At 41.0% G+C, this 27,501-nt stretch overlaps 1 protein-coding gene across 2 annotated transcripts in view; it reads left to right on the top strand.

The window, feature by feature from the left end:
- The window catches only part of SERGEF (secretion regulating guanine nucleotide exchange factor), a 145,197-nt gene that overhangs the window by 102,559 nt on the left and 15,137 nt on the right, over positions 1–27,501 (top strand). The window contains exon 11 of one of the 2 annotated variants that reach the window (XM_060262305.1): positions 6,385–6,649. The exons of the other annotated variant lie outside the window; for it this stretch is intronic. Within the exon in view, the coding sequence (XP_060118288.1) occupies positions 6,385–6,473 (89 nt within the window). The 3' untranslated portion in view covers positions 6,474–6,649. Of the gene's footprint in view, positions 1–6,384; positions 6,650–27,501 lie in introns of those variants that run through there. 2 annotated transcript variants of the gene reach the window in all.

Below are 27,501 nucleotides of genomic sequence, written 5' to 3'. Positions count from 1 at the left end.
CCAATTTGGGTCACTAATCAAGGGTCTTTTATCTCTTTTAGATTTATGAGTTTCCTGGAGCCAAACTATGTCTATATTTTGTTGTTTAAGGAATCTAGAGAGCTTGTATCTCTTTAAGTCTGATCCCAAGCCATTGACATTCAGTGTCAGCATCCTTAATGCTTTATCCATATTTAGATCGAAAACTACCATTCTTTTGTACCCCTGGCTGAATACCTAGTTTACTTTTGTACCCCTTCCCATTCCCAAATACCTCTTCCCTCCCCTTCCCCATCTCTCCCCCCCCTTTGTGTAGAGCCATAGACTGAGGATGATCACTCATCCCTTCTCTACACCTTGAGCAAGCGCACTCCCCCCCCTCCCGGGTTATGTTACTACTTATTTAACCATTTTGTTTTTATTTGGATACTTCCCTTAATATGTCTCAGTCTCGAGACAGTCTTATCCTTTTCTCCGATCGAGTGGATGCTCCTTCCCCTGGGTCCTGCTCCTGTGACTGGGGTTGGTGAGGTTCCTCCATAGGCATTGGTTCACTGCTCCTCTCATCTGCTCCCAATGTCTTTAATAGCTCCCGTGCCTCTTCAGGGTGCCGTGCACAAAGTCTTCTTCCATCCTGGTAGATAACTAAAGACGCTGGATATGCCCAGCTAAATTTAATGCCGCTTTGATTAAGTTTCTGTGCATAGGGTTTCATTTGAGACCTTTGGTGTAATGTTTCTTTACAAAAGTCTTCTTTCACATAAACTTTTCTGCCTTTAAAAGTTAAGTCTTTGGCTTTTTTAAGTGTTTTGAGGACTCTTTGCTGCAGTTTCTCTCTTGCTAGTTTCATTATAACTGGGCGGGACCCAGAAGTGACATATCGTGCTGGGCACATCATGCAGCGATGCTCTAGGAATTTGCGGTTGCTTGGATGTAAGAACATCTTTCTTTCTTGAAAACCAGTTGCAGCTGTTTGGTGCTACATGGGTTAACCTTCTTAATATGTGTGTATAGGCAGCATGCTGCTCAGTGAGGCTGCAGTGGGCAATGAAGCAGCAAAATTCAATTTGCAGTAGTGACCTAAGAAGAGCTATTTTTAGTAATAAAATAGGTCAGGGATGTGTGGTAGTACAGACTGAGAAATGAACAGTCTTCCCCCTCCTCTCAAGGGGCCTGTTTCCACTTATAATAGGGCAGCTCTGAGGTAGAGAAACGAGATTAAGTGTTGTCACATGATCAGTGTTTGAATTTTTCAGTGTAAATCCATCACTGGGAGACTACTGTGCTTTCATTCTCAGGCTAAGAGTAAAACAGATCCTAGGTAAATATTTGCTTTTGGGATTTCAGACAGAGTATAAACATTTCAAGGCGTGAGTGATGGCATTTTATAAAGCTGTTTTAAACATCTATTTAAATGTTTCTTTCAATTTCTCTTCTTCCTAGACAAAAATCTAAAAGGTGCTTTTCGAGCAGTTAATAAAAGTACATAGTTACATTAGCACCAGGAACAAACAGCGTGTTGCAACACTTGAGGGCTCAGTCCTAAGGGCACTTTCCTGGAAGTTAGCCCTATGGAACAGAACAAGATCACTTGTTTAGGATTTCCGCTTGGGTGCCCGAACATTAAGATAATGTGTAAAATTGCACATTGTTGGTTCTAAATGAATGATGTAACAGTGGAGATGATGAGATTTGCATCTGCTGAGAGCCAGTGTAGTAGCCACTGCCTACCCATTCTTCCATGGAAGCTTGTCAGGTGACCTTGAGACATCAGAAGTTGTCAGCCTCACCTATCACACAGGTTGTTTTGAGGATAAAATGGAGAACAATGTCAGCTGCTTTGGGTCTCCATTAGGGAGAAATGTGAGGAATACTGAAGAAAATAAACATTAGTTGCAGTGAAATCAGGAGGACTTTAGGGTAACTTAGCATAGAATTGCAGCTGATGATTGTTGGAGGGTGCAGAGTAACACTTGGTCTTTTTTTAAAGGCTATTTGGTCCTCAAAATCTGTTTCAGAAGAACACACAGAAGTACTTTAACTTGGCATGAATCAACTTAATTGCCCCCCAAGTCAGAATAAAGAGTCAGACACAAGGAAGTTGGGTGAAACTAAGGGCCACTTTATTTCAAATCAGTTAATAAACAGTAAGGGCTAGCCAGAACTGTGGCTTGGTCAGGGCCAGGGGTCTCAACAGACACCTCCCCCACCATTCAACAGGTGAGTGACTCAGCCCCTGGCCGGACTGGTACATCGCAGCTCCCGCCAGGCTGGCTCAGCAAGCAGGCAAGCCCAGAAGGTCCTGCCACCAGACACATGTCTCAATGGAAGGAACCCTCCAAGTAAGCCCCAAAGGATGGTCTGCATTCTCCCACCCTGGGTCATCCATCCCAAAGGTTGATCCTGCCAGACCCCTAACCCATAAGAGGGGATGCTTTCTGGTCCTCCCTTAGCTGCATATGATCATCAACCACAGAAAAACCTGCCACAACTAAGGCCAAGTCTCTGCTTAGGCCTTAGCACCCACTAGGAGGCCCAATGCCACCCACAGCCCTTGCTGAATGGCAGATGAAGGATAACCCAAGGCAACAGCTGTAGAGGCAGCCCCAATTCTAAAAGAGTGGGTACCAAACTGCACCCCAGACAACCTGAACTTAGCTAAAGCTCAAGTTGCAGTCCAAAATAGAAGTTTTGTGAGCAGACTGCTGCCAACATGACAAAAGGCCAGCTCCCTAAAAGGCCCCACCTAAAAGGCCAGAATGATGAGTTCTGGATGAGGGCTGCGTTATACCCTTTAGGCAAAATTCTAAGGCTATGTTTCAAGTGGATATTTTAACCAGATTGTCTGTCCTTGATGGCAACTGATAATGGCTGCAGCCAAAATGGCCACTGCTCTACAGCACCTAAAATGGCTGTCATCCTATTCAAGAAAGAAAGCCACAAGGGGAGCAAATATGGCCCAGCCCTACGAAGTCTGCAGAAGTCGAAAATGACTATCCAAAAAAGACAGCTAAGGTCCCTTGAAAAACTAAGGTAGGGGATTTTTACATCACCAACTACCTGATTCTCTACCAGCAAATAGGAAGAGAGAAAAATGGCAGTAACCTAAAGACAAAAGGGGGAAGGAGAACCCACAGGCAATAAAACAGCTCAAGAAGGCTGCCAAATACTGCCCCCCACACCACCCTAAGAAGTGCTCCAAATCAGCGCTGTGGGGGAGGGGTTAAACAGGCCGTGTAATGGAGGTCTGCTTATCCCGCGTTGGTCCTACATCTTTGCCTTCACCAGGGCCTTAACACCAAGCCCGATCTCCAGGAACACACCACAAAAACTGCTGCTGAAAAACAATCCTGCCCAGCCTTAGCAGCAACCTGATCTGAGGTAAAATGCTCCAAAGACAGGGAAGCAAAGTGAAATTAACATTATCTAAGGAGGAGTGAGCTACAAGTGCTCCTGCCCGGCCTTATCAGTCGCCCCCCCTCCCCTAATCTTTTTTGCAACTCCCAAATGCCAGGGAAGGAAATTGACATGATTGAAACAGGAGCAAGCTAAAAGCATTCCTGCCTTACCCGATTGCCAGCTGAAGCCTGAAAGGGGTGTGTGGAAAGTGTTGCCATTACTGCAGCAAGCTCCACCCACACAGAAACGCACCCCAATGGGCGAAATAAGTCCTCCCCTCTTCCTTTGCAGGCAGCAAAGGCATCCTTCCGAACTTACAGCAAGGTTGCTGGCTGGGGGTGGGGGGTGGGGGTGGGAAATCTGCCTAAAAATCTGACCCCCTTAATTTGCTGTGAGCTACTGTCACTAAGTGCAGAAAGCTTAAACCTTCTAACAAGAATAGGTCATATATAGCTTCATGCATTGGAGTGATAAAAACTTGCAAGTGATTCTAGCCTGAGGAAACCAAGTAAATAGTTTGGCTAGCATCCATTGCACCTTTGACTCTTCCAGTCTTATGGATCTGACAGTGGTTTGTGATGTGGTAAAATGGAAATGACAGAATGAGCAAGAAAGATTTGTGAAATAGCATTTACAATTGGACATTATTGTCTGTGATATTAAATAAAAAAACATCCTAACTTTTAGGATAATATTTGAAATATAATGAAGCAGTATGCCTAGTGGAATTTGTGATTTTGACAGCAGATGCGAAGGCACCTGTAATCTCCATGTTCTGTGTACTGAAGTTTGTACATTGTTGTTCTTTTTTCAGAAGTGTTCCAATATCCTGTTTAATTGGTGAGGAGTTGTATTGCTGTTTTCTTTCAGCAGTAAAGGAAATCCCCCCCCAGGGGAACTCTTAGTCTTGTTTGATAAAAGCAAACTGCCAGCTTGGCATATGGTGGATTTCATTTCAGACTGTCTCAGTGCAACCAGTCTGTTCCTTCTAGCTCATCACAGGAGGGTACTTCCCTGTGAACCATTCAGAACTCCATCAAGAAGATGATTTTAAGACTCTAGTCAGCATAAATGTCTCTGTCCTCCTTTGCCTCTAACTGAAGACCATTTCATGCACAAAAGAGTGAAGTTATCCATGAACAAAATACTATTCAAAGATACAGCCAAATGTAAAACATTTTTCAGTTGATGGCCTTTGTTCCTAACATCAGTGCAGAAGATAATAAGATAGTTTAATTTTTTCCCACACTGCAGTATATTGTTAATGAATTTGTTTCAAATTTGATGCAGCCCAAATTCATTTGGTTGTACAAGCAATTGACAGTCCTGATCCAACAAAAGGGCCTCTTCCTCCAGAACTAACCTAACTGTCTGCTTGGGACAATAGAGGGACCTTTGCAGATCACAGGGTTAGCATGAGGTTCTGGCCAGGGGTAGAGTGAAGCCCTGTTTGATCTGTATAGCATTTTGAAACTGAGATTTCGTGTTCCTTTTCCTGTTTGGCTCATCTTCCTGTGTAATAAAGAGGAACCATGCTCTAATTTAGAACAAAAGGGAGAGAAAAAACAACTGCTGGGAGGAAGAGGAAGGGCTGGCCCAGCTTTCTGCTTTTTTCTTGCCAGGTTTTGCTATTTTAATCTCTTTCATGGAGCAGGGATTGGTCATTCCCGTACATTCCCCTTGGCAGCTCCATGGTGCCTCCTATAACAGCAGTGGTTTCTAGATGGTCCCAAGAGACTCATTACATTGGGACGATTCAGCAAACAGAAAGCTGAATAATTCATTCATTTTGTTTAATTTATTCAACTTGTTCCCTGTTTTTTTCCTCTTAAAAAGTAAATAATCCAAACAGTTTATAGTATATAAAGTATAGCATAAAATGTTACAGCAAGTAAAAAAAATAATGTTCAGGTGGGTTAAAGCTCAAAGAAAACAGTGTTGCAAGCAGAAACAACAAACCCCAACCCATTTCTCCCAGTCTGCCTGTTCCTATATTTCTTATTTATTTATTTTGTTCCACTTATATCCTGCCCTCTCCGCCAAGGCGGGCTCAGGGCGATTCACACGACATGCACATGCATGAATAAACATAATAGTGTAACATTAAAACCATAAAACACAGAGTAAAATAAACATAAATACATAAAATATTTCAGTGCTATGATCTTACAATTTCCAAATTTGTAATTCTCTGTACAGCAGATCTTAAGTTGTCCTCTCTGCAGCTGCTGTACAGCAGATTGTTGTTGGTGGTTCATATGTTGCATTAAACTGTAGTGGCCAGCAGCCTAGTTCACAAATGCCTGGTGGAAGAGTGCTGTCTTACAGGCCCTGCGGCATAGCATATTATGTGGCATAGCATATTAATATCTTCTGGGAAATTTTGATTAATGATTAAGTTATATCAAAATTTCCCAGAAGGTATTAATGTAAAATGTCTTTTAAATACAGAGAACCAAAACAAACCTTTCTGTTTAAGTGCATGGTAAAGGGCTTGTTGAAGGCTTTAGAACATGCTTGCATCAGCTGCTCCAAGACCTGAGTTATGAAGTTGTTCCCAAAATAGTTTTAAAATGTTAAAGCTTATAGCATTCAAAGTTATTTTGTTTTTATTAGCATCTTTATTAGGCTGTTTTATCTGAATTTTAAACGTTTTTATTAGTTTCAAAGTATTGGGAATAGGGGATAAGAAGGGATAGGAAATAAAGATTACAAATCAGTCTTAATCTGCATAGAGAGTACTTTCAAAAATACAAGTCTATATCTGCTATACTTTCTTAAAATACACATTGTTATCTCTAAACTTTGCATCATCAACATTTTGATATTTTGTATTATAAATCTTTTTGTTAAAATATTTATTGAATTTGACATTTCCAGTAAAAGCAATCTTGTGATACAGAATACAGGAAAAAGGAGATATAAGTTCACACCAGAGAATCTTAAGAGTCTCGAGTATCTAACCAGGCATAGAATTTCAACCAATATTTTCTGCTTCTTCCTTAGATTTCCCAGCAATAGCATTCAAAGTTAAACTGCTCGGTTCATTTTTATCTTCATGCCTCTTAGAAAAATTCTGTGCGCTCAACAGATAGAAATCTGAGACACTTCATAAAACCTTCAAACAAATAACTTTTTTCTGGTATTTGATATATCAAGAGGAAATTTGTATGTATTGTGGTATCTTAAAATCTGCTCTTATATTTTAAATGTCTTAATGAGAGCGCTGTAAATATATCCTTGTTATGTATCTCTAAAGCTTGTTATTGTGTAATCTGTGTGTCTTGTGACCTCTTATTTGTTGTAGATATGCTGATGTTTCCATTTTTGTACTTATTTGCAAGCATTACCAAAACGGCCATTTCTAACAACTTCGGTCTCTCAGGGTGATGTTATATGTCAGGAGTGGCCAACGGTAACTCTCCAGATGTTTTTTGTCTACAACTCCCATCAGCCCCAGCCATTGGCCATGCTGACTGGGGCTGATGGGAGGTGTAAGCAAAAAACATCTGAAGAGCTACCGTTGGCCACCCCTGTTATATGTCAATAGAGGGGCTGAGAACATTCCTGTCACAAACAATGACTTTAGATTATCCACTGGTTAGCATGACAGGGCTCATAAAATTCACATTGCCTGTGGTTCATCCTGTAGGCTCTTGCTGCAGTTTATAACAGAGCAGTACCAACAAATTAATGTCTCTCTTGATGAATGTCTTTGCTAGGCCCATTGCCTTAAGGCATTAGTGAGAGAATGAAGACACTTCCCAAGTACAAATGGTGTGGGAATGTAATTTGTCAAAACCAACCTGGCCAGAGATTCACAATGTCTGATTTTTATTTCCAGTATTTCCCTTTTGAGAGGTATGATTAGATTTAGGAGGCTCATTTGAAGTTATATTGCAAACTGTGTTGTATTACTATCTCTGGCCTGTATCCTACTTCCAGTGTTCCCTCTAAGCTGAGTTAGCGTGAGCTAGCTAATAGATTTTTATCCTCCAGCTCACACATTTTTGTCTTAGCTCAGGAAGGATGACCCCAGAGCACACTATGCAATAGCTCACAATGTTAATGCCAGTAGCTCATAACTTTAATGTCAGTAGCTACAAAGTAGAATTTTTGCTCACAAGATTCTGCAGCTTATAGCAAACACACCACTCCCCTAAATTAAATTTGAAGCTTTACCTGAACATAAGGAATCTGTCACCAATTTAAGGGACTCTTTTTCCAATGGAACTCCATGTTACAGGTGGTTACTAGTACTGCTTTTGTTATGCCTCTCCCCAATTTTGTTTCACCTTGTTCTTTTAATTGCTATCTACTGAAGGGAAACAAATACTTTGGCTTAAAGAACCAAACTAGGATAAATAGGAAGCTTCAAATACTTTTTAGAGAAATACGTGTTTTGTAAACCTTAGAAAACAGCCAACACCAAAAAGACTATCAGTTTCCTCCTCCAGCCTATCTTAGGACCCACTGTCATGCTTATTTGCTTTTGGGCTCAAGATGGTGAATGGTAATGCCCAGTTCAGAGCTTTTTATCTCTATCTGCAAACATGAATTTAATAGTTTCACCCCCAGGAAGCTTGGAAATTGACTAGAAGTGGCAGCTCTGTTCTCCCCAGCCCCCTGCGCTTCTGTTCAGTTTCCAGTAAAACTTATCAGAAGCACAGAGTCCCAGGGAGAGCAGAGCTGCCCTTCTAGTCACTTTCATTGGAAAATTAACTGGTTCCTTATGCATAAGCAAGGATTTTAAGCGTTTTCCTGCTGCCCAAGCAGGAAAGCTCCATTGGTTATGGAAGTGCTTTTTCCATGTTTGATCTCCTCTGTAGGGCTAGAGATATCACAGTGTTTCTGGCCTTTGTCTGCTTTCTGTTTACCTCTTTGGTCCTCCCCATTTTCTTGCATATAGATGCAAATTTTGCCTCCATCCCTGGTAGGTTCTGGGACCATCTGCTCCATAGCACAGTCAGTGAGAGTGTCTAGAAACTCAATTTCTTTCTCTCGACCAGAACACATATTGACCCAATCAATCTGCGGGTATCATAGAGATTGTGAAGTTAGTCAGATGTGCAAGAGTTACACATTTATCATTCAGGCTCATAGCCATGCACAATTTAAAGACATTGTGTAGATGGTGCAGGGAGGCTGGCTTGCCGGCCCTCCCATGTTATTTGAATCACTGGTAGGGACACCTCTCAAGCTGCACCAGAGGTCCTGGCCAGGAGGGAAGGTGTGGGAGGGCACAGATTTTTTTTAGGTGAGAGGCGAGGCGGCTTTTAAAAAAAATTCAGCTGCCCTTGAATTTTTAAAAAGCTCCCCCCACCTAAAAAATCCTATCTATATCCCTGTTATCATTACATCTAATTTGGCCATTGATCACTAGCTTAAATGGCTTGAAAGGGGATTAAACAAATTTATGGAAGATATGCCTATCATTAGCTATTAAACCATACTCACAAGATGTTAGATTCAATTTTTAGAGGCAATGTGGCTCTGTGATTGCCAGTTTCTGGTGAGGTAAGCACAAGAAGGTGAATTCTTGCATTTGAGCCCTGCTTGTGAACTTCCTAGAAGCTTTGGGGTGGCCACTGCTGGGAAAAGGTACTAAATTATCTCATCAAACAGGGCTTGTATTCCTCTGTCCTTATTTGTTTGTTTAACTTATATCCCACCCTACCCCACAAGTGGGCTCAGGGCAGCTCACAACAGAGTACAATCACAATAAAACCAATAAAATTCAACAATCAAACAGTTAAACCGGATGTAACTAACTTATTTGTTATGAGGGATGGATCTGACATAAATGAGACCTTGTATAAAGATACAATAGGTTGTCTCCACTGAGCTATTACTGTCAAAATAATGGATGGTTTTTCAAAGCCTATTATTTCTTATGAAACTGATTTTAAATAGAGCGCTGTTACAACAGCATTCATTAAAGAGCCTGCAGTAAAAGGCTTCAACACCTGGGTGGTGCACACAGGCATACAACAAATTCCAAACAATGAAATAATCACAATACAGTTCCTTCACAACAAAACGTCCAGTAATCACCAAAATAAAGTACTACCCTTATAAAAGTTTCTTAAGTTCTTGTATTCAAAATAGGTGAAAATTCTGGATGGAAGCCAACAGTCAAGTTGATTACACATTCCAGTGATGTTTCACATCCAGTGATTACACATTCCAGTGATGTTGGAGTCCTTTATCAGATCAGTTTGGGCTATTAAAATGGGAACCCAATTCTCCAATTACAATCTCTAACCAGCACTAGCTCATTGCTTGCAAATTCCATTCCCACTGATCTGGGAACCAAGGTGGCCTAGGCTTCCAAAGAAAGTGAGGGATCCAGGATCACCTCCAGACTCATCACCCTCAGTGCTGGTACCAACAGTATCCCACTGAGCACTGGGAGCCAGATTCCTGATTCCACACGCCCACAACTCAGGTACAGGACCTTACTGACCATGGCCAGTGATAAGGAAATTCCAAACACCTTATTGAAGGATATTCCATTCCTCCCATAACACCTGCAGAGAGTTTGATTGACTGAGAAGACAGAACTGGTGTTGCAAAATGCATTGCATCACAACAAGATGCTGACCTTTTCTAATGACATCATCTACCTCTGTTCTTTAACTGAAGGTTGATCTGTACTACACAGATTATATTACTTTTGTATGTTTTGTCTAGATTAGATTTCAGTGGATTTATCTGTACCTAGCTCCTGAGGTTATAAAAGCGGGGAAAGTGCAGGAACAGGGTTAACTTCAAAGGACAAGTGTATCTAGTACAAAGCAGTAGACAAGTACACCTTTAAGTTTTATTCAGAATGTAAGCTTTAGTATGCTTTTAAGCAGACTTCATCAGACAAATGGGAATGGAAGCAGCAATTCTTAATATAAGTGGGCAGTGTGGAATCATGGGAATGTTTTTAGCAGATTAAAAGAATCACAAATAGGGATCTGTGTTTGTTAGTGTTAGGACAAAACAGGGCTGAAAAAACACTAGAGGGTGATAAAAGCAGACTGCTGTCACAGGGGTGCCATAAATCTAGGTAACATTCTGGCTTTGTTAGTTTAAATAGAGGGCATGGTTTCTCAAGAGATTATAACATCCATATAGGTTGCCATAGGATGGGTTGGTATATGCAATACGACAAACAGCCAATATCCCCCATTTGAGTATGTCAATAAAAAAACAACCAAAAAACCAAATATTCTGATACACTGTTCTAAAAGAGAAATAATATAAATTAGCCGTTAGAAAAACGGTGCATTAAAGTATAGTGGAAGGTGGGTTAGTATATGTAATGAGACAAACATCCCTCATTTGAGCATATCAACACAAAAAAACCCCATTATTCTGATACACTGTTCTAAAAGAGAAATACATTGGAACACTGTGGATGCACAGCTATACTCAGTGAGAGTTGGTTTAGCATATGTAATGAGATAAAAAACCAATCTCTGTTCAGTCCTGGGATGGTGTTTGTTCCAAGTTTCATGATAATTTGTAATTCAGCAATTTCTCTCTCCATTCTGTTCTTGAAGTTCCTTTGCAGTAAAACAGCGACTTTGAGGCCACCCATTGAATGCTCAGGAAGGTTAAAGTGTTCTCCGACAGGTTTCTCAGTTCTGTAATTCCTGATGTCAGTTTTGTGTCCATTTATCCTTTGGCGGAGGGTTTGTCCTGTTTGCCCTATGTAGAGAACTGAGGGGCATTGTTGGCATTAAATGGCATATATAATATGATGATGAACAAGTGAATGAGCCTGAGATGGTATAGTTAATGCTGTTAGGACCAGTGACTGTGTTGTCTGGGTGTATGTGGCAGCAAAGCTGGCATTTGGGTTTATTGCAAGCTCTGGTCCCAGTGTTCCTGCTCAGATGCAATGTTGTATTGTTGTGGGTGAGGAGTTGTTTGATATTGGGGGGCTGTCTGTGCGCAAGGAAAGGTTTACCCCCCAGTACTTTTTAAAGAGAGCTGTCACTGTCCAATAGAGGTTGTAAGTTGTTGATGATATGTTGAACTGTTTTCAGTTAAAAGTTGTGTGTGACCACTAGTGGTGTTTTGTTATTGTCTCTTCGGGGTTTGTCTTGTAACAGGTTTTCTCTGGGTATCATTCTGGCTTTGTTAATCTGTTTCTTGACTTCATCAGGTGGGTACTTTAGTTCCAAAAAGGTTTTTTGTAGATCTCTCAGGTGAGAATCTCTGTCAGTAGTATCTAGTGTATCTAGTGACACCTGATGGTACTTTGTTTCAAATCTCAACAAGTCTCAAGCACTGTCCTCATATACCTACTGCACTGCAGCAAAAATATAATATATCTCTATAAGCAAGGCCCTGAAGACAGGGCAAGAAACCACTCAACAGAACCTTCTAATTCTTTCCCTCCCAAGAAATGAGCAGAACTGTTCATTGGGCAGGAAGGTAAGGTGTAGCATGCTCTTTAACTGCATCATTGTGAACTCTCCAGTAGAAACGCACTACCCTACATACGGATCTGCCAAGGCCTCCTCAAAGGACTGGAACTTTATTCTCCATATTACAGCCAGACCTGTCTAAAGGATGGTGTTTTAATTGTTCGATATTATTTTCCAATACAATTCACCATTAACCATACATTATTACTCATAACCTCCAAGTTAAAAAAAAGAGAAAGGAAATGTAGTAGCAGCTTTAATGCATTAATGCATCAATGCCTCTCATGCAATCTGCTCTCTCTCACAAGCTAAAGGACAAATTGAGATAAATTTATCTTTAACAAACCTAAATGCAAGGAAAATGGCACAAGGACATGCAAGAAAGAAAATATAAGAGAAGATGCAGCAAGATTACATACATGAGTAACATGCAAAAAGAAGTGACAGAAAGACAGAAACAGGAGGTGAGAGCTGACCAAGCAAAGAAAAATATTATCATGATAACGAGGCAATTAAGAGCTATTCATTGATCCACAAGAGAAAGCAACTCACACACTCCGTAGCAACACGGTCTTCTCAAGAGGAGGACTGAAAAGTGAAGAAATCCCTTTCCAAAATGTTTACATCTAATATAATCTTCAGCTTTCATGTTTATAACAGCATTATCAGTTTAACAGAGAGTAGAACCTACAGAGAACTCCCCAATTATATATTCTATATTCTTTGTTGTTAAACAATTTTATTTGGTAATATATGGTAATTATATTCTTTCTTGCATGTCCTTGTGCCATTTTCCTTGCAAACAGGAAATTAATAAAATATTAATAAACATTTACTACCTTCCGCATACATTACTCTTTCCCTCTCTCCCCTCTTCGCAAATCTTGACTTCCTCCGGTGCCAATTACTTAAAATTCTAATATCAAAAGGTATCTTTAACTTTAAAATAATCTTAATACAAAAAAAAAAGAATATATATCATTTTGCAGAAAAATAAAAAAACACATTTCTTATACTTTATAAAGTCCCACCCAATTATTATAGTTCATCTTCTTTCTTCTTCTAGAAACCTAATTGTTATTCTCAAAAATCACCCAATGTCCTTTTACTTTCCATTCTTTTTCTATATATCTTCTGAATTTATCCCAATCCATTTTAAATCCCTCTAAATCATAGTCTTTCAAGATTCTTGTAAGTTTATCCATTTCACTCCATGACATAACTTTTACAGTCCAGTCTCATTTTTCTGGTATTTTATCTTGCTTCCATAACTGCGCATATAATGTCCTAGCAGCTGAAAGCAAGTACCAGATTACAGTTCTATCTTCTTTTGGAAATTTCTCCATTTGTAATCCCCATAGGAAAGTCTCTGGAGTTCTCTTAAATTCATATCCCAAAATTCTAGAAATTTCTTGTTGAATCATTTGCCAAAACTGTTTCGCTCTTTCACAAGTCCACCACATATGGTAGAAAGAACCTTCATGCTTTTTACATTTCCAACATCTATCTGGCATCTTGTTATTCATTTTTGCTAACTTTTTAGGAGTCATATACCACCTATACATCATTTTATAACAGTTTTCTTTGATACTATAACATGTCGAAATTTTCATAGAGTTCTTCCACAAGTATTCCCATGTTTCCATCTGTATTTCTTTATTTACATTAATTGCCCATTTTATCATTTGAGATTTTACTACTTCATCTTCAGTAGACCATTTCAGTAATAATTTATATAGTTTTGAAATCAACTTATCGTTATCTCCAAGCAGAACATTTTCTAATTCAGTTTGCTCTTTCCTTATTCCTTCATTTTTAATATCATTTTCCACCAAGCTCTTTATTTGTTGCATTTGGAACCAGTCATACTAAATATTCAATTCTTCAGCTGTTTTCAACTATATCTTGCCATCTTGTATTTTTAATAATTGATTATATGACAACCATCTTGCTTCACCCATCTCCTCTGATATTTTAATTACTTCTGCTGGCACTATCCACAACGGCTTCCTTTCATCTCCATACTTTCTATATTTCATCCACTTATTCAACAAATTACTTCTTATATAGTGATGAGAGAAAAAACCATCCATCTTTTTCTTCCCATAGTACATATAAGCGTGCCAACCAAATATATTTCCATGACCTTCCAATGCTAAAAGTTTTCTATTCAACAATGTCACCCACTCTTTTATCCATACTAGACATACTGCTTCGTGGTATAACTTTAAATCTGGTAGTTGAAATCCTCCTCTTTCTTTTGCATCTGTTAAATTTTTCATTTTAATTCTTGGTTTCTTCCCAGCCCATACAAACTCTGAAATTTTTCTTTGCCATTTATTAAATTGTTTACTATCTTTCACTATCAGAATTGTTTGAAACAAATACATAATTCTTGGTAAAATATTCATTTTTATTGCAGCTATTCTTCCAAGCAATGACAAGTTAAGTTTATTCCATTTTACCATATCTTCATTCATTTTATGCCATAACTTTTCATAGTTGTTTTTATATAAATCAATATTTTTCATTGTAATCTCCACACCCAGATATTTTACTTTAGAGGTGACTTCACATCCCATCAGCTTCTGCAATTCTTTTTGTTTACTCACTTGCATGTTTTTGCCTAAAAATTTTGACTTTTCTTTATTGATGTAAAATCCTGCCATTTCTCCATATTCTTGTATCTTACCTAGTAATAATGGGGGTTGGAGAATGGCGAGCTGAACTGCTTCTCTGTTGGGGAGCAGACTGGAACTTCTGTTCAGGGTAGGAAAAGGCAATCCAATGCCTACTGCCTACTTTTCTCAGATTAGTCCAAGACATGCTCAGAAAATTCTGAGGAGATTTACTTTGGCTTAAAAGGAGATTTACTTTGGCTTAAAAGGGGGGGGGGGGTTCCTTTGAGTTGCATCTACAGAGGTTTCCAGAGTCATCCAATTGACTTAAGCTCATCAAGATCCAAACCTTCTTTGATTCTACTGAACATCTAAATTAATGCAAGACCGGAGCCGTTTTGGATAACCACAGCAAAAGGTACAGATCGTTATCTATCATTCCGGGACTAATAAGAACTGTTAAAAATTAAAATTAAAAGGTGGAAGATTGAATACAGAAGCTATTGATAAAGAAGGGGAGAAGGGACGAAATTGGGACTGTTAAATACTTAAATACTAAAAGACAGTGGTAAAAAGAGGAAAGAAAATTATTGTTTGGAATACTTGCGGTTTTGGTTAAAAAGCCCCAACGTCATAGAGCTGCAGATTTAACAGATGACACAGGAAGTATGTCACAAATATTGTGAGATCTCTCTACCAATGAGAACGGCAATTGGTGGCAAGTAAAGCAGGAAGTAATCAGTGAAGAAGGGAAAATTGTGAGTCAGGCAGTCTACTCTAGGACTGAGAAATCATAGAAAAACATTGGCGGCCATTTTAAGAAGGTCAAAATTTAAAAGTTATTTAAAAGAATTTGAGACATCGAAAATTAGTGGAGCCGGTGAATTTGAATATTGTAAAGTAAATACTATTGGACATTATTGTTAAAAACTATTTTGGAAGCCTCCAGAAAAAAGTGGAAAAAAGTTTAAAAAGGGACCTAAAAGTCCGCCATTTTGGAAAAATTATAAACTTTAAAAATTTATATCTGAGCTTAGGACGCTCAAGGATTTTGGGCTTATTGAAAAAAGCAAATTTTATTCTTTAAAACCTGATAGTTGGATTTTAATTTGGTGAGGTCAACTTTTTCAGCATTTTTACATGTCAGACCATAAGCCAATATGCACAAGGACTGCTTCACTGGAGAAGATGCAGGAGCAATTGGATGCAATGGAAGCAAGGATGATGAAAGAGATGAAAGAGCTAATAACTGCCTCCAAAAGGAAGTTAGAAAAGACATTGAAGATTGGAAAAAAGATATAGAGGATCTCAGAAATGAAACTGTGGTAACATCTAAGAAAGTGCAAGAAGTGGAGGGGAGAGTGAAAGCACACGATTCCCCCTTGAAAAAAATACAAGAAAAAGTGGTAATACATGACTGCAAACTGATGGAAACTCACAATACTTCTGAGAGGAGTACCTGAAGATGAACAAACTGACTTGAAGGAATATATAATAAAAATTATTGCGGAATTCCTGGAGGAAGATATAGAAGGTACTAGGAACATGTATGACTATGTGTATAGAGTTCTCATTCTATGCCAAAAAGAATAATTTACCAAGAGATGTGGTTCTAAAGTTTATGACAAAAGAAATGGTGGGAAAGATCATAAATAAAAACTTTGGGAAAACATTGACAGTTGAAGGCAGCAGAGTAAAAGTCATGAAGGAGTTGCCAAGACAAGTGTTAACTGACAGAAGGACATACAAGAAACTGACACCAAAATTACGGGACAATGAAATAAGGTATAGGTGGATACTACCAGAAGGTATGAGTTTTGAACTTCAAGGGAAAAGGATCACAATTAGAAATACACAAGAACCGCGTAGGTTTTATGAAAAACATAAAGAATTTGAACTATGATGGATTACAAGTTATAATCTTGGAATGTAAATGGACTAAATTCACCACAAAAAACGAAGGCAATGTTTTATTGGATTAAAAAGCAAAATTGTAATATAATTTGTCTGCAAGAAGTACACATTAAACAAAAGGATTATAAATTTTTATGGCACAAACAATTGTGCTTAGAATTTTTTTCACTGGCTGAGCAGAAGAAAAGAGGAGTGATTTTTTATATTAAACAAGAATTGGGCCCAAAATTGATTTTTAAGGATAAGAATGGGAGATATATATAACAGTGGAAATAACAATAAATGCCAAAAAAAACATTGCTATTGGGACTGTATGCACCAAATGGAGCAAAAGATGCTTTTTAAAAAGACATTATACAACAATTGGATAATGTGACATATGAGCAAATTATGATAATGGGGGACTTTAATGGAACAATTAAGAATGCATTGGATAGATCTGGGGGGGAAAAATAATAAGGGAAATTGCCAAAGTTCTTTTTTGAATTAGTTAAACAAGAAAATTTGGAAGATATATGGAGGAATACCAAAGCTTCAAAAACTGATGAATATTATAAGACTACAGGGGAAAATACCAAATACATGGAAGGAAGCAGTAATTTCGTTGATTCCAAAAGAGGACAGAGAAGTCACGAATATAAAAAACTACAGACCAATCTCATTGCTAAATAATGACTATAAAATACATACAAGAATCTTAGCAGAACGATTTAAACAATACTTTATGAACTTTATCAAGGAGGAACAAGCGGGATTTCTTCCCAAAAGACAAATTAGGGACAATTTAAGGCCTGTTGTAAATATTGTAGACTATTATGAAAGACATCCAGAAAAAGAAGTTGCTTTATTTTTTGTAGATGCAGAGAAAGCTTTTGATAATTTAAACTGGGACTTTATGTTTGCAGTGATGGAAAAAATGGAATTGGGGAAAAGCTTTATAAGAATGGTGAAAGCAATATATACTGAACAGTATGCAAAACTTTGCTTAAATGCAGATCTTACAGAGGATATGACAATTAGTAAGGGAACAAGACAAGGTTGCCCTCTTTCTCCATTGTTGTTTATAATGACTCTTGAAGTTTTGTTGATGCAGATTCAAGAAGATAAAGAAATAGAAGGTTTGAAATTAAAAGGCTTTACTTATAAATACGGAGCATTTGCAGATGATGTAATATTTATAAATGAAAATGTCATTATTACTATATTCTATCTTCTTAAAACCAGATTATTTATTGTTATGTAACATGAAATGTTAACTACAAACATATATTTTAGCAGTTTGAGAAGGTATAGACCCACAAATTCCTTGAGAAGGCAATGCTTTTGCACTAGAATTATGCTCCCCATATCTCCCAGTCACATTTCCCCCAATAATTCCAGCAGACACCTTTTAACCTCTCACACTTGCCCTCAGATGTCCTCACTGAAGCGTGATTCAGATGTTCTTCTTTGACCTTGACCAGATATGGTGGTGAGGAATGATGGGTATGTTCTTAAAGCAGCTGGAAATTGCTTGCTCCCTTCGTTTTTCACAGACTTTGATTCTAGGTGTAATGATCTGAATTTAGACATGTGTGATCCTTTCATTGTTGGTAAATTGCAATAGAAAAAGGGGAGTGAAAGGAGGAAATGAATAAGTGAGGTGATTGGTTGGTTGAGAGAGTGTGGATGGAGCTAAGAATTACGTGGTGGAGAGAGAGGTCAAGAGTAATCTCTCAGCAGAGTGATATCAGTTAATAGTCCACAGAATCTGAGAAGCAGTCTTCTTATTAGAATTTCATACTAGTGCTGTGAAAGGCATTAAGCTTCTGGAGAGGACATATTAGAGGCTAGATAGAGCGCCAAAGCCTAATGTCAAAATATTGTAGGCGTGTGAGAAACAGAAACTGTCAGAAAGCTGAGTTAGGAAGAGAAAGGAGGATTTGAGAGCAAGGAGTGTGTGAAGTGAGAGAATGACACCTAAATCAGAAATTATTCTTCTTCAATGAAGAATTAAGCTATAAACATCTTGAAACCAATACACGGGCAGCCCAGTTCAGAGATACGAGGCGGCTGGCCACGGTGTAGCTGCCATGCTGCTAGTAGACTTCCTGAGGACTTTGGCACGCTGGAGCGTGGGGATGGGAGAGGCATAGCTTGCCGTGAGGGAGACAGTCACCATGGCAACGCCGCTGGCGGAGGCACGGAAGGGAGGCGGAGGCAGTCGGACGGGAGGGTCAGCCCACCCCCACATTGACCAGTACTGGCGCATGTGCCGCAGCTCATGACAGTCAGGGATGGGGAGAGGCGGCCCCAGAGAGGGGGGTGGGGGCGAGACAGACCCGCACAGGACCACGGAGGAGCCATCAATCCACTCACACCCTCCCGCTGTCAGAGACTCTGCTAATGGCAGGCAGACAAGCAGGAAGTACCAAGTGCAGGAGCTCGCTGTCATAGACAGCAGCTGGAATGTGTGTCTGGGAGTGAGCAGCCCAGCAGCAGACACCCCCCACCCAGAGACCCCCTGTGCTGCCGACATGCACGGAACACCTACCCCGGGGGCCACAGAACACAGAGTGCGATTGCCTTAGCTGCAGAACTGAGTCCACCTCATCAGCCCCCCCCCCTTAGTGCCCTGCGCACAGCAGCCCTGTGGGGTTGGGTAGGCTGTCAGCCCGGCCAGGCTGAGGGGCGGCACTCGCCTCCCCTGTCCAGCCACGTGGGGGGCAGCATGGCGGCTCATAGACCGTACCCCCCCCCCCAACCAAGTCTGCCCACTCTTCCAGGCATTCCCTCGGAGAAGCCACTGACGGGGGGGGGGGGAGTTGCCTTGGGAACGTGCAGCAGATGCCAAGCGGGAGAGACAACAGAGGGCACAGTTCAGACTTTATTTTTCCAGAACAGAGTGCAACAATCTCCCTGGCACGCACTGGGCAGTCTCACCATGGGCGGTGCTCCATTCCAAGTGGCAGGCAGAAACAGCTGAGGGAGTGGGGGGGGGGGCGGTGGAGCGGCACACGTGGAAGCCTCTGTGCTTGGGTCCCACCTGAAAAATGGAGATAGAGATCGAAAGCACATGCAGGGGTGGCAGCTGGAAAAGCGGGCTGCATTTCAGCTGGGCGCTCTCTTAAAGGGACAGTCTCTGACCCACCTCCCCGCAGTGGGGCAGCTGCCACACACACACCGTGCCCTGCCAGGGGTTGGGAACGTGGCAGAGGGCAGACCAAGGGAAGAGAGCAGGCGGCAGCACAGGGGAGCGGGGTTAGCAAAAGCCCCCTGCCGGAGCCCACTGCCTGGTTCAAGTGCCAGAGACGCTCGCACACCGAGCGGTCGAGAGCAAGGGGAGGGGGAGGCTGGGGGGGCAGTGGTACTTAACCAGCCATGGGTGACAGTCCTTGCATGTAGATCCTCTGGGAGCCTGGAACCTGTGGAGACCTGGAAACAAGAGCAGTTAGCCCCAGGGGAGAGACCTCTCTCTCTCCCTGGCAAGGCAAAGATACTGTCAAAGCAACCGCAAGGTGCAAAACCCGTCACCAATGTGCCTGCCTGTCCCTCACTCTAAGTCCGTATGACCAGGAGCTCGCTGGCAGAGTTTTCCGCCATGTGCTCCTTTCCCTAACAACTGAGTGGTGCAAGGCCAGAGCGGAAGTATTTCTAGGAGGGGGGAAACTGCGATTGGGTGCTGGGGAGGGGGCTCGTCAGCCCGAGCCGTGAGGGGATTGAAAGTGCAATCACGCCACTCCCTAAGGGGTTTGTGAGCTTCCACAGTGGCAGCAGCGGCCTTTGTTTTTGGTTTCAACAAGTGCCTATGGGGCACGCTGCCGTTTTTGCAGGTGTAAAGTTGCACTTCTCAGAGGGGCGTGTCATGGGCCAAACTGCTCAGGAAGCCACCTAAGCCAGGCCGTGCCCCCAACTCCACCCCCGCCTCTGCCTGAACACCTTGCTCCGCCTCACTTCCGCCCGCTCTCGGGCGCAGTCTTCAGGCACCGCTGCCCTCGAGCGGGGCGCTGCTCAGGCGGGGCACCGCTCAGGCACCCCCCCGCCCACGTACCTCCTCTGCTCCGACGGCACCAGTTGTACGTCGGCGCAAACTTTTCCTGCGCCCATGTACTGGCTCGTCTGCTTCCAAAAAACTTTTTGCCCCTCCCTCTGGATTGAGCTCTAAATGTACAAATAAAGTTTTATTTTGTTTTATATTAACCTGGAGTCCTATGATTTTAAAATATATGAGTCTCATCAGGGGTGGAATTCTAGCAGGAGCTCCTTTGCATATTAGGCCACACACCCCTGATATAGCCAATCCTCCAAGAACTTACAAAAAACCCTTTGTAAACCTTACAAAAAAACCCTTGTAAGCTCTTGGAGGATTGGCTACATTAGGGGTGTGTGGCCTAATATGAAAAGGAGCTCCTGCTAGAATTCCACCCCTAGTCTCATCCTCAGGACCACATAGTCCAATGAAGAAGCGTTAGAGCAGGGGTGTCAAACTCATTTGCTATGAGATCCAGATCTGACATAAGCATGACCTTTTTGGGCCAGACCATGTGTGTCATAATATGTAATGACAGGTAGGGGAGATATAAACTTTACAAAGGACACAGACAAACACACACACCCAGCTTGTTGAACCTCAGCCAACAGAAGGAAGAGAGACTTGGCTCAGTAGCTCTGCTGTGCAATTGAGAGAGCCTGGCAAAGCAAACTCTCCTTCCCCCACTTCCTCCCCAAGGGAACTCCTGTGCAACCGAGCAAGTCTGGCAAAGTAACCTGTGATGCAAAAGGAAGCAAGAGAAGGAGAAGGAAGCAAATGATAGTGAGTTTTTCGCAGGCCTGATAGGAGGGTCTAATTTAGCCCCCGGGTTGCATGTTTGACACCCCTGCCTTAGAGCTTGGGCACAAATTCAGTTGGGAAATCTAACAGCAGGTTTGCAAACAAATGAAAATTAATATGCTTGTAAATAATGCAATTTCCCACAATTTCAACAAGAAGCAATTGTGGATGCAGTACATATTTCAACACTAAGCAAACCCTATTTTTTTTTTTTAAAAGTCTGAGAATCAATTCACAGTTTACAAATTCCCACAAGGAAATTATTTTACATAGATTGTACATTAAACCACATGGTAATCACATATCAATTTGTGATGATGCATTAACAAACCACAATTGGCCACCGCCTCCAAATCTGTTTACATGTATAGTCATTCTAAAACACGTTTGGACAATGATCACATTACTATCTGTAAACATATTACAAATTCAGTATTGAAGGATATTCCAGAGATACATAAAGATAGACAGAGAAGAATCCTTGCCAGATATGGAATTTAGATTCTACATCTAATACTTCTTGCTAATAGATTACACACTATGAAATGCTTCATTAATTGCTTATACATCTGCTTCTAAGCCTACAGGATCAAGTACATGCATTTGCAAATGTCCCTAAAACTTCCTGCATATTCAGCAACTTTAGCCTGAAATTTCTTGTATTCAGCAATTTGAGCTTTTGTAAGCCATGATTAGAAGAAATGAGTGCTTGAGAGAATGTGTGTGTGTTTATTAAAAGCAAAAGCAGCATCTGGCCCAAAGATCAAGAATTCCTCCTCCTCCATCCTGATACATGTGACACATGCTTGAATATCTCAATGCCTTCAGCATCTTCCTTCACCCCGCCTCAATTGGTGCTGTGAGATAAGCAGAGATGAAAAGCTGAGATGCAGAGCTAATGGGCCTGGCAAAAAGGCAACAGAAGGAGGAGGAGGAGATTGGATTTATACCCTTGCCCTTCACCTTCACTACCCAAAGGAGTCTCAGAGCAGCTTACAATCTCCTTTCCCTTCCTCTCCTCACAACAGACCCTCTGTGCTAGGTGGGGCTGAGAGAGCTCTCCCAGAAACTGTTCTTTGCACAAAAACAGCTCTGAGAGAACTGTGACTGACCCAAGGTCAGCAGTTGTATGTGGAGTAGTGGGGAATAAAACCTGGTTCTCCCAGATAAAAGTCCGCACACTTAACCACTACACCAAACTGGCTCCTAACTCCCAACAAAGTGCTAAGCAAGACAAAGCCACAAGTTCTGGCAAAAGAAAACACCTGACAAAAAGCAAAAGTCAGCAAAGGGGAGGCAAAGTAATGCACATTGGGGCCAAAAATCCCAGCTACAAATACAAGTTGATGGGCTGTGAACGGTCAGAGACTGGCCAAGTGAGAGATCTTGGGGTCATTGTAGATAACTCACTGAAAATGTCAAGACAGTGTGCGAATGCAATAAAAAAGGCCAACGCCATGCTGGGAATTATCAGCCAGTATCATAATGCCCCTGTATAAATCGATGGTGCGGTCTCATTTGGTCACTGTGTACAATTCTGGTCACCTCATCTCAAAAAGGATATTATAGCATTGGAAAGAGTGCAGAAAAGAGCAACTAGAATGATTAAAGGTTTGGAACACTTTCGCTATGAAGAAAGGTTAAAACCCTTGGGGCTCTTTAGCTTGGAGAAACGTCGACTGCGGGGTGACATGATAGAGATTTACAAGATTATGCATGGGATGGAGAAAGCAGAGAAAGAAGTACTTTTCTCCCTTTCTCACAATACAGGAATTCGTGGGCATTCAATTAAATTGTTGAGCAGTAGGGTTAGAATGGATAAAAGGAAGTACTTCTTCACCCAAAGGGTGATTAACATGTGGAATTCACTGCCACAGGAGGTGGTGGCGGCTACAAGCATAGCCAGCTTTAAGAGGGGATTGGATAAAAATATGGAGCAGAGGTCCATCAGTGGCTATTAGCCACAGCATATTATTGGAACTGTCTGGGGCAGTGATGCTCTGTATTCTTGGTGCTTGGGGGGGGGGTGTCAAAGTGGAAGGGCTTCTAGCCCCACTTGTGAACCTCCTTTTTTTTGCCACTGTGTGACACGGAATGTTGGACTGGATGGGCCATTGGCCTGATCCAACATGGCTTCTCTTATGTTCTTATCTACCACTCCTATCAGTAACAAATGATCTGGAATGGAGACTGGGAAGCACAGAAGTTGTGATGTCTTCATTTGAGGAACATTCTATTTAATATTATGAGGGAGAGGAGACTAGGTGCAAGGTTGCAGTAGCCAAACAATTACTCTTGAGCCCTTGACTTCACAGCTTCTCAGGCCTATCACTGCAACTGGAATATTAGATGTCCAGAAATAGTTTTCAGCAAGTCATCCTGATGGAGAAACATAGTCCTTACTTTCCAGTACTGATACAGTTACCGTTCACACTACACTAAATAATGTGTTTTGCAGCTGGATTTTTACTGTGTAAGAATAGCAAAAATCCAGTTGCAAAACATATTTAGTATAGTGTGAATGTACCCACAGTGAATCTTACTCATGTCTTTGTAACCTTGAAATAACACCATCATAACACAGTCTTTGCTGAGTTTCTGTTGAAGCTATTTGATTCTAAATGCAGTAATTCTAACTGGGATGAACAAAAGGGGTGTACATTGGCCAGTCTCCTTTTGTTTTTCCACAATGAATGAAATGCCTTGCTAGTTCTTATGTCTTGGAAGACCATTTGGGGAATAAGCCAAATTTAGGTAGAAGCCATCACTTCAGGGAAGTAATTTAGAATAGATTAACACAGCGGTTAATTTTATTTTAGAATTAGTTCCTGTTCAGTTGCCAACTTGTTATAATCTATGCAGAATGTATGCTTTTCACAGTTTCTTGAGAGAACAGGCACAGGATGAATGAGCAAGGGCCTGTTCATCAGTTAACTTGATTACAAATCATATCAATTGGTACTCATACCTTGAACAAGGAAGTTTGTATCTTGTGCTGAATAAAAATAATCTCTTCAAATAGCTGAACTGGATGTTTCTGCGTGCTGGCAATTTTAGATTCTTGCAGGACATTGTTGAGGGTAGCCAACATGGAAATAGATTGACTCTATCAGAACATGGAGATTGGTGTCAAATCATCATTTGAAATTCATTCTGTTCCCATAATTGATTAAAATTTTATTAGCAGTCTTTAACAATATTGACAGGGTGGCTGTTTGGGGATGAGCAAGTTAAAGACTTGCCTTCTTGTTTCCATAGCAACCCAGCCATTTCCATTCCATTCTATCCAAGCAGCCTAGGCTGCACCATGTACTGCAGGGGTATTGGAGTCATCAAAACTACATTGTTAACAATCCAGTGTCTTTCTATTTCCTGGATTATGCTGCATTAAAATGGGCTGCACAGATATTTAATGAAGAAAGGAGGTGGGGACGTGAAACCTCTCCTTGCTCTTTAGACTAATGGAGTTTTTTTTGTATGTATGCATGTGTGTTTAATTCATTAAAGAGGAACATGCCTTTTTCAAGTGCTATATGCCTTTGAAAAAATCCTAGCCAAGTGAGAGTAGGTCATTTTATTGCAAAACTAGAGTTTAATATACACTGTCATTGTCAGCATCTATATGTAGAACCTTCTGCATGTTACCCAGACTCTGAAATCTACTATATGTGTAGTGTGATAGGCCCTTTCTTGGAACTGAGGGGACCCACGCAACCTCTGATGATTTGGGGGAATCAGGTTTGTTTAGAACTGTGAACTTTCCCCACAGTTGCAAAATGGAGCAAACAGGTCATCTTTGCTCTAGTTATCAGGAACACAGAGGGCCTTTCATGTATAAACAAGAAGAACCAAGGATAGAGAGATGTGAATCATCCAGTGGGCCTGAGACTCCATGTCAGACTTTTTGGTGCCCGTTATCACGGGCATATCACGGGTGGAGAGAACTGCCACCCGACATCATATAGAGTACTAGGTGATCACCGTCAGAAAAGAAGAACTCGCCTATATTGTAGTGATACAGCACCATGAAATGTTTTTAAAATCTTAAATTCCCCCCTCCAGATTTTCTCCAGATTTTTTGAGCACTTTTACTCTACAGGGTTATATCTCAAGTCAATTCAGAGTCAGCTTCATCCAATGTGCAGAAATGTATCATTTGTTTCTTCCCTCGCCACCCATTGATGCTCATTAATGCCCACATCCAAGCTCCCCAAATGATTCCATGCTCCCTCTTGCCTTCCCCCCCTCCTCCACTGAAAACTGAGAAATCTGCACTCCGAGGATGTTCTGGTCAGCCTTGCTGCTATGAAATTGACTAGAATGCCATGTGAGCATGAAACCAGAAGTAGATAGTACAGACCCTTTTCACTATCTTCCCTGCAATCTGGTCAGTTTCATGGCCACCTTGCTTTCTAGTCAGTTTTTTAAAAAAATGGCAATAACACATCGCTAGATCATTGGAGCACTGAAGCAATAGTCTTAGTGAGTTCTCTGAATTCCCAGCTTTCATTTTTTAAAAATTAAGTCTGTAGTAGAGATTGGCATGAAACCAAACTACAAACCACAATTCTGCATGAATCGGGTCAATTTGTAGTTGGTGCTGAACTGATTCGGTGACACGAGGTGAAAGCCTCGGCCTCTATGCCCTGGTTGTCGCTCCCGAGGAACTGGTTGGCCACTGTGTGATGGGATGCTGGATTTGATGGAACCCTGGTCAGATCCAGCAGGCCTCTTCTTATGTTTGTGTTTAGGGCTGTTTGGAGGGCTGTCATTCCAGTCCCAGAGGACTTCTGCTAGTCCCAGGGGCTGTCATTCCACTCTGGGACCTATAATTCCAGACCCAAAACACCTCTCCTACTCCCAGGGGCCATTATTCCATTTGGAGGGCTGTCATTCTGGGCCCAAAACACTTCTCCTACTTCCAGGGAGATCATTCCATTCTGGGACCTGTCATTTCAGGCCCAGAACCCTTCTGCCACTCCTGACGGCTGTCATTCCGAGACCTGACATGTTCAGTCTGTGTTGATGACCAGGAATTCAGATATCTGTGCCTATTTGTTGGTGTAGCCAGTTAGGTATATTTGTTTGGAGTGCCAGTTTGGTGTAGTGCTTAGGAGCTCCGACTCTAATCTGAGAGAACTGGGTTTGATTCCCCATTACCCCACATATAGAATATGGGCTTCTCTTTAGAATTTGTTTTACAAATGGTTATGATCAAGCAAGATCAATGATCAAACAAAGATTGCTTGATATAGAGTGCCAAAGAGATATCAATAATACCCCATATTGCTTTATTCCAGAGAAGCTAAAATATGTGGTTGCCCCGGCATCCTACCTCTCTATTCTGGAGGTACCCAGTCAACAGAGGGCTTTCACCTTGGCAAGATGGCGAGCCCTCCTGTTTGCAGTTGTAGAAGGGAGATTTTAAAATATTCACATGAAGGAGAGAACCTGTCCATGTGGCATTGATGAGGTAGAATCTGTAGAACATGTACTGCTTTGTTGTCATTTCTATCAGGAAGTTCGATCTAATGTAAATTCCCCTGCTTAATAATTACTTAGGTTGTTCTGATGCAGATATTTTAAGGAAGCTTTTGATGGCTGTGAACCCACAGGTGACTGTGCTAAATTTTTCTCAGCTGTTTGTAGAATTCTTGTGTGAAATGTTATGTATAGATTCTAAATTTTAGCGATATCTAATCAATGCAGATCTTAAGTTCTTATGTATGGATTTTACATGTTAAATCTTAGAGATATTTCTGTTATATTTAGATCAATTTTATTCTTAAAAGTTTTACTGAATATTTCTTGCTTTTGACTTTTACTGGTCATTGGCCGAATAAATTGATTGATTAAACCATTCTGAGACTTCGAGTGAAGGGCAGGGTATAAATACAGTCTCTTCTCCTTTTGATACTGAAAAGCTGTCACAGAGTCAAGATGGCTCAGTGCTACTTGGTGAAGCTCCAAGATTTGTGCATAAAAAAGTCTTAGATTTTCTGACAGCACTACAGCACCAAACCTCCTTTTAAAATTTTTTGCACTGTGTCTAGCACTGCTGCACAGAAACGCTAGATATATTTCCTCCCACCAAAACTTGGAGAAGAGAAAGCTCAACAAAATGGCTTCTGATCCTACATTAACTGGAGCCATTTTAAATGTGAAGCAAAACACTTTCAACAAGTAGCAGCAGTTAACAGAACAAGCCTCCCTAGAGAGCAGCCTGGTCTTGCTCTTTAAAGAGAAAAAACAAAAAATGGGAGGGGAATTACAGGTCCCACCTTTAATTGATTCCTCCAGACTCCATCCCTCACTTACAGGAGCTTTCACTGTGAGTGAGTCCACTGGCAGCTCT

Source organism: Heteronotia binoei, chromosome 21, assembly GCF_032191835.1.
Source record: "Heteronotia binoei isolate CCM8104 ecotype False Entrance Well chromosome 21, APGP_CSIRO_Hbin_v1, whole genome shotgun sequence".
NCBI lineage: Eukaryota > Metazoa > Chordata > Lepidosauria > Squamata > Gekkonidae > Heteronotia > Heteronotia binoei.
The sequence above is the reverse complement of the archived record's forward strand: the minus strand, read 5'-3'. Positions and strand labels throughout refer to the sequence as shown.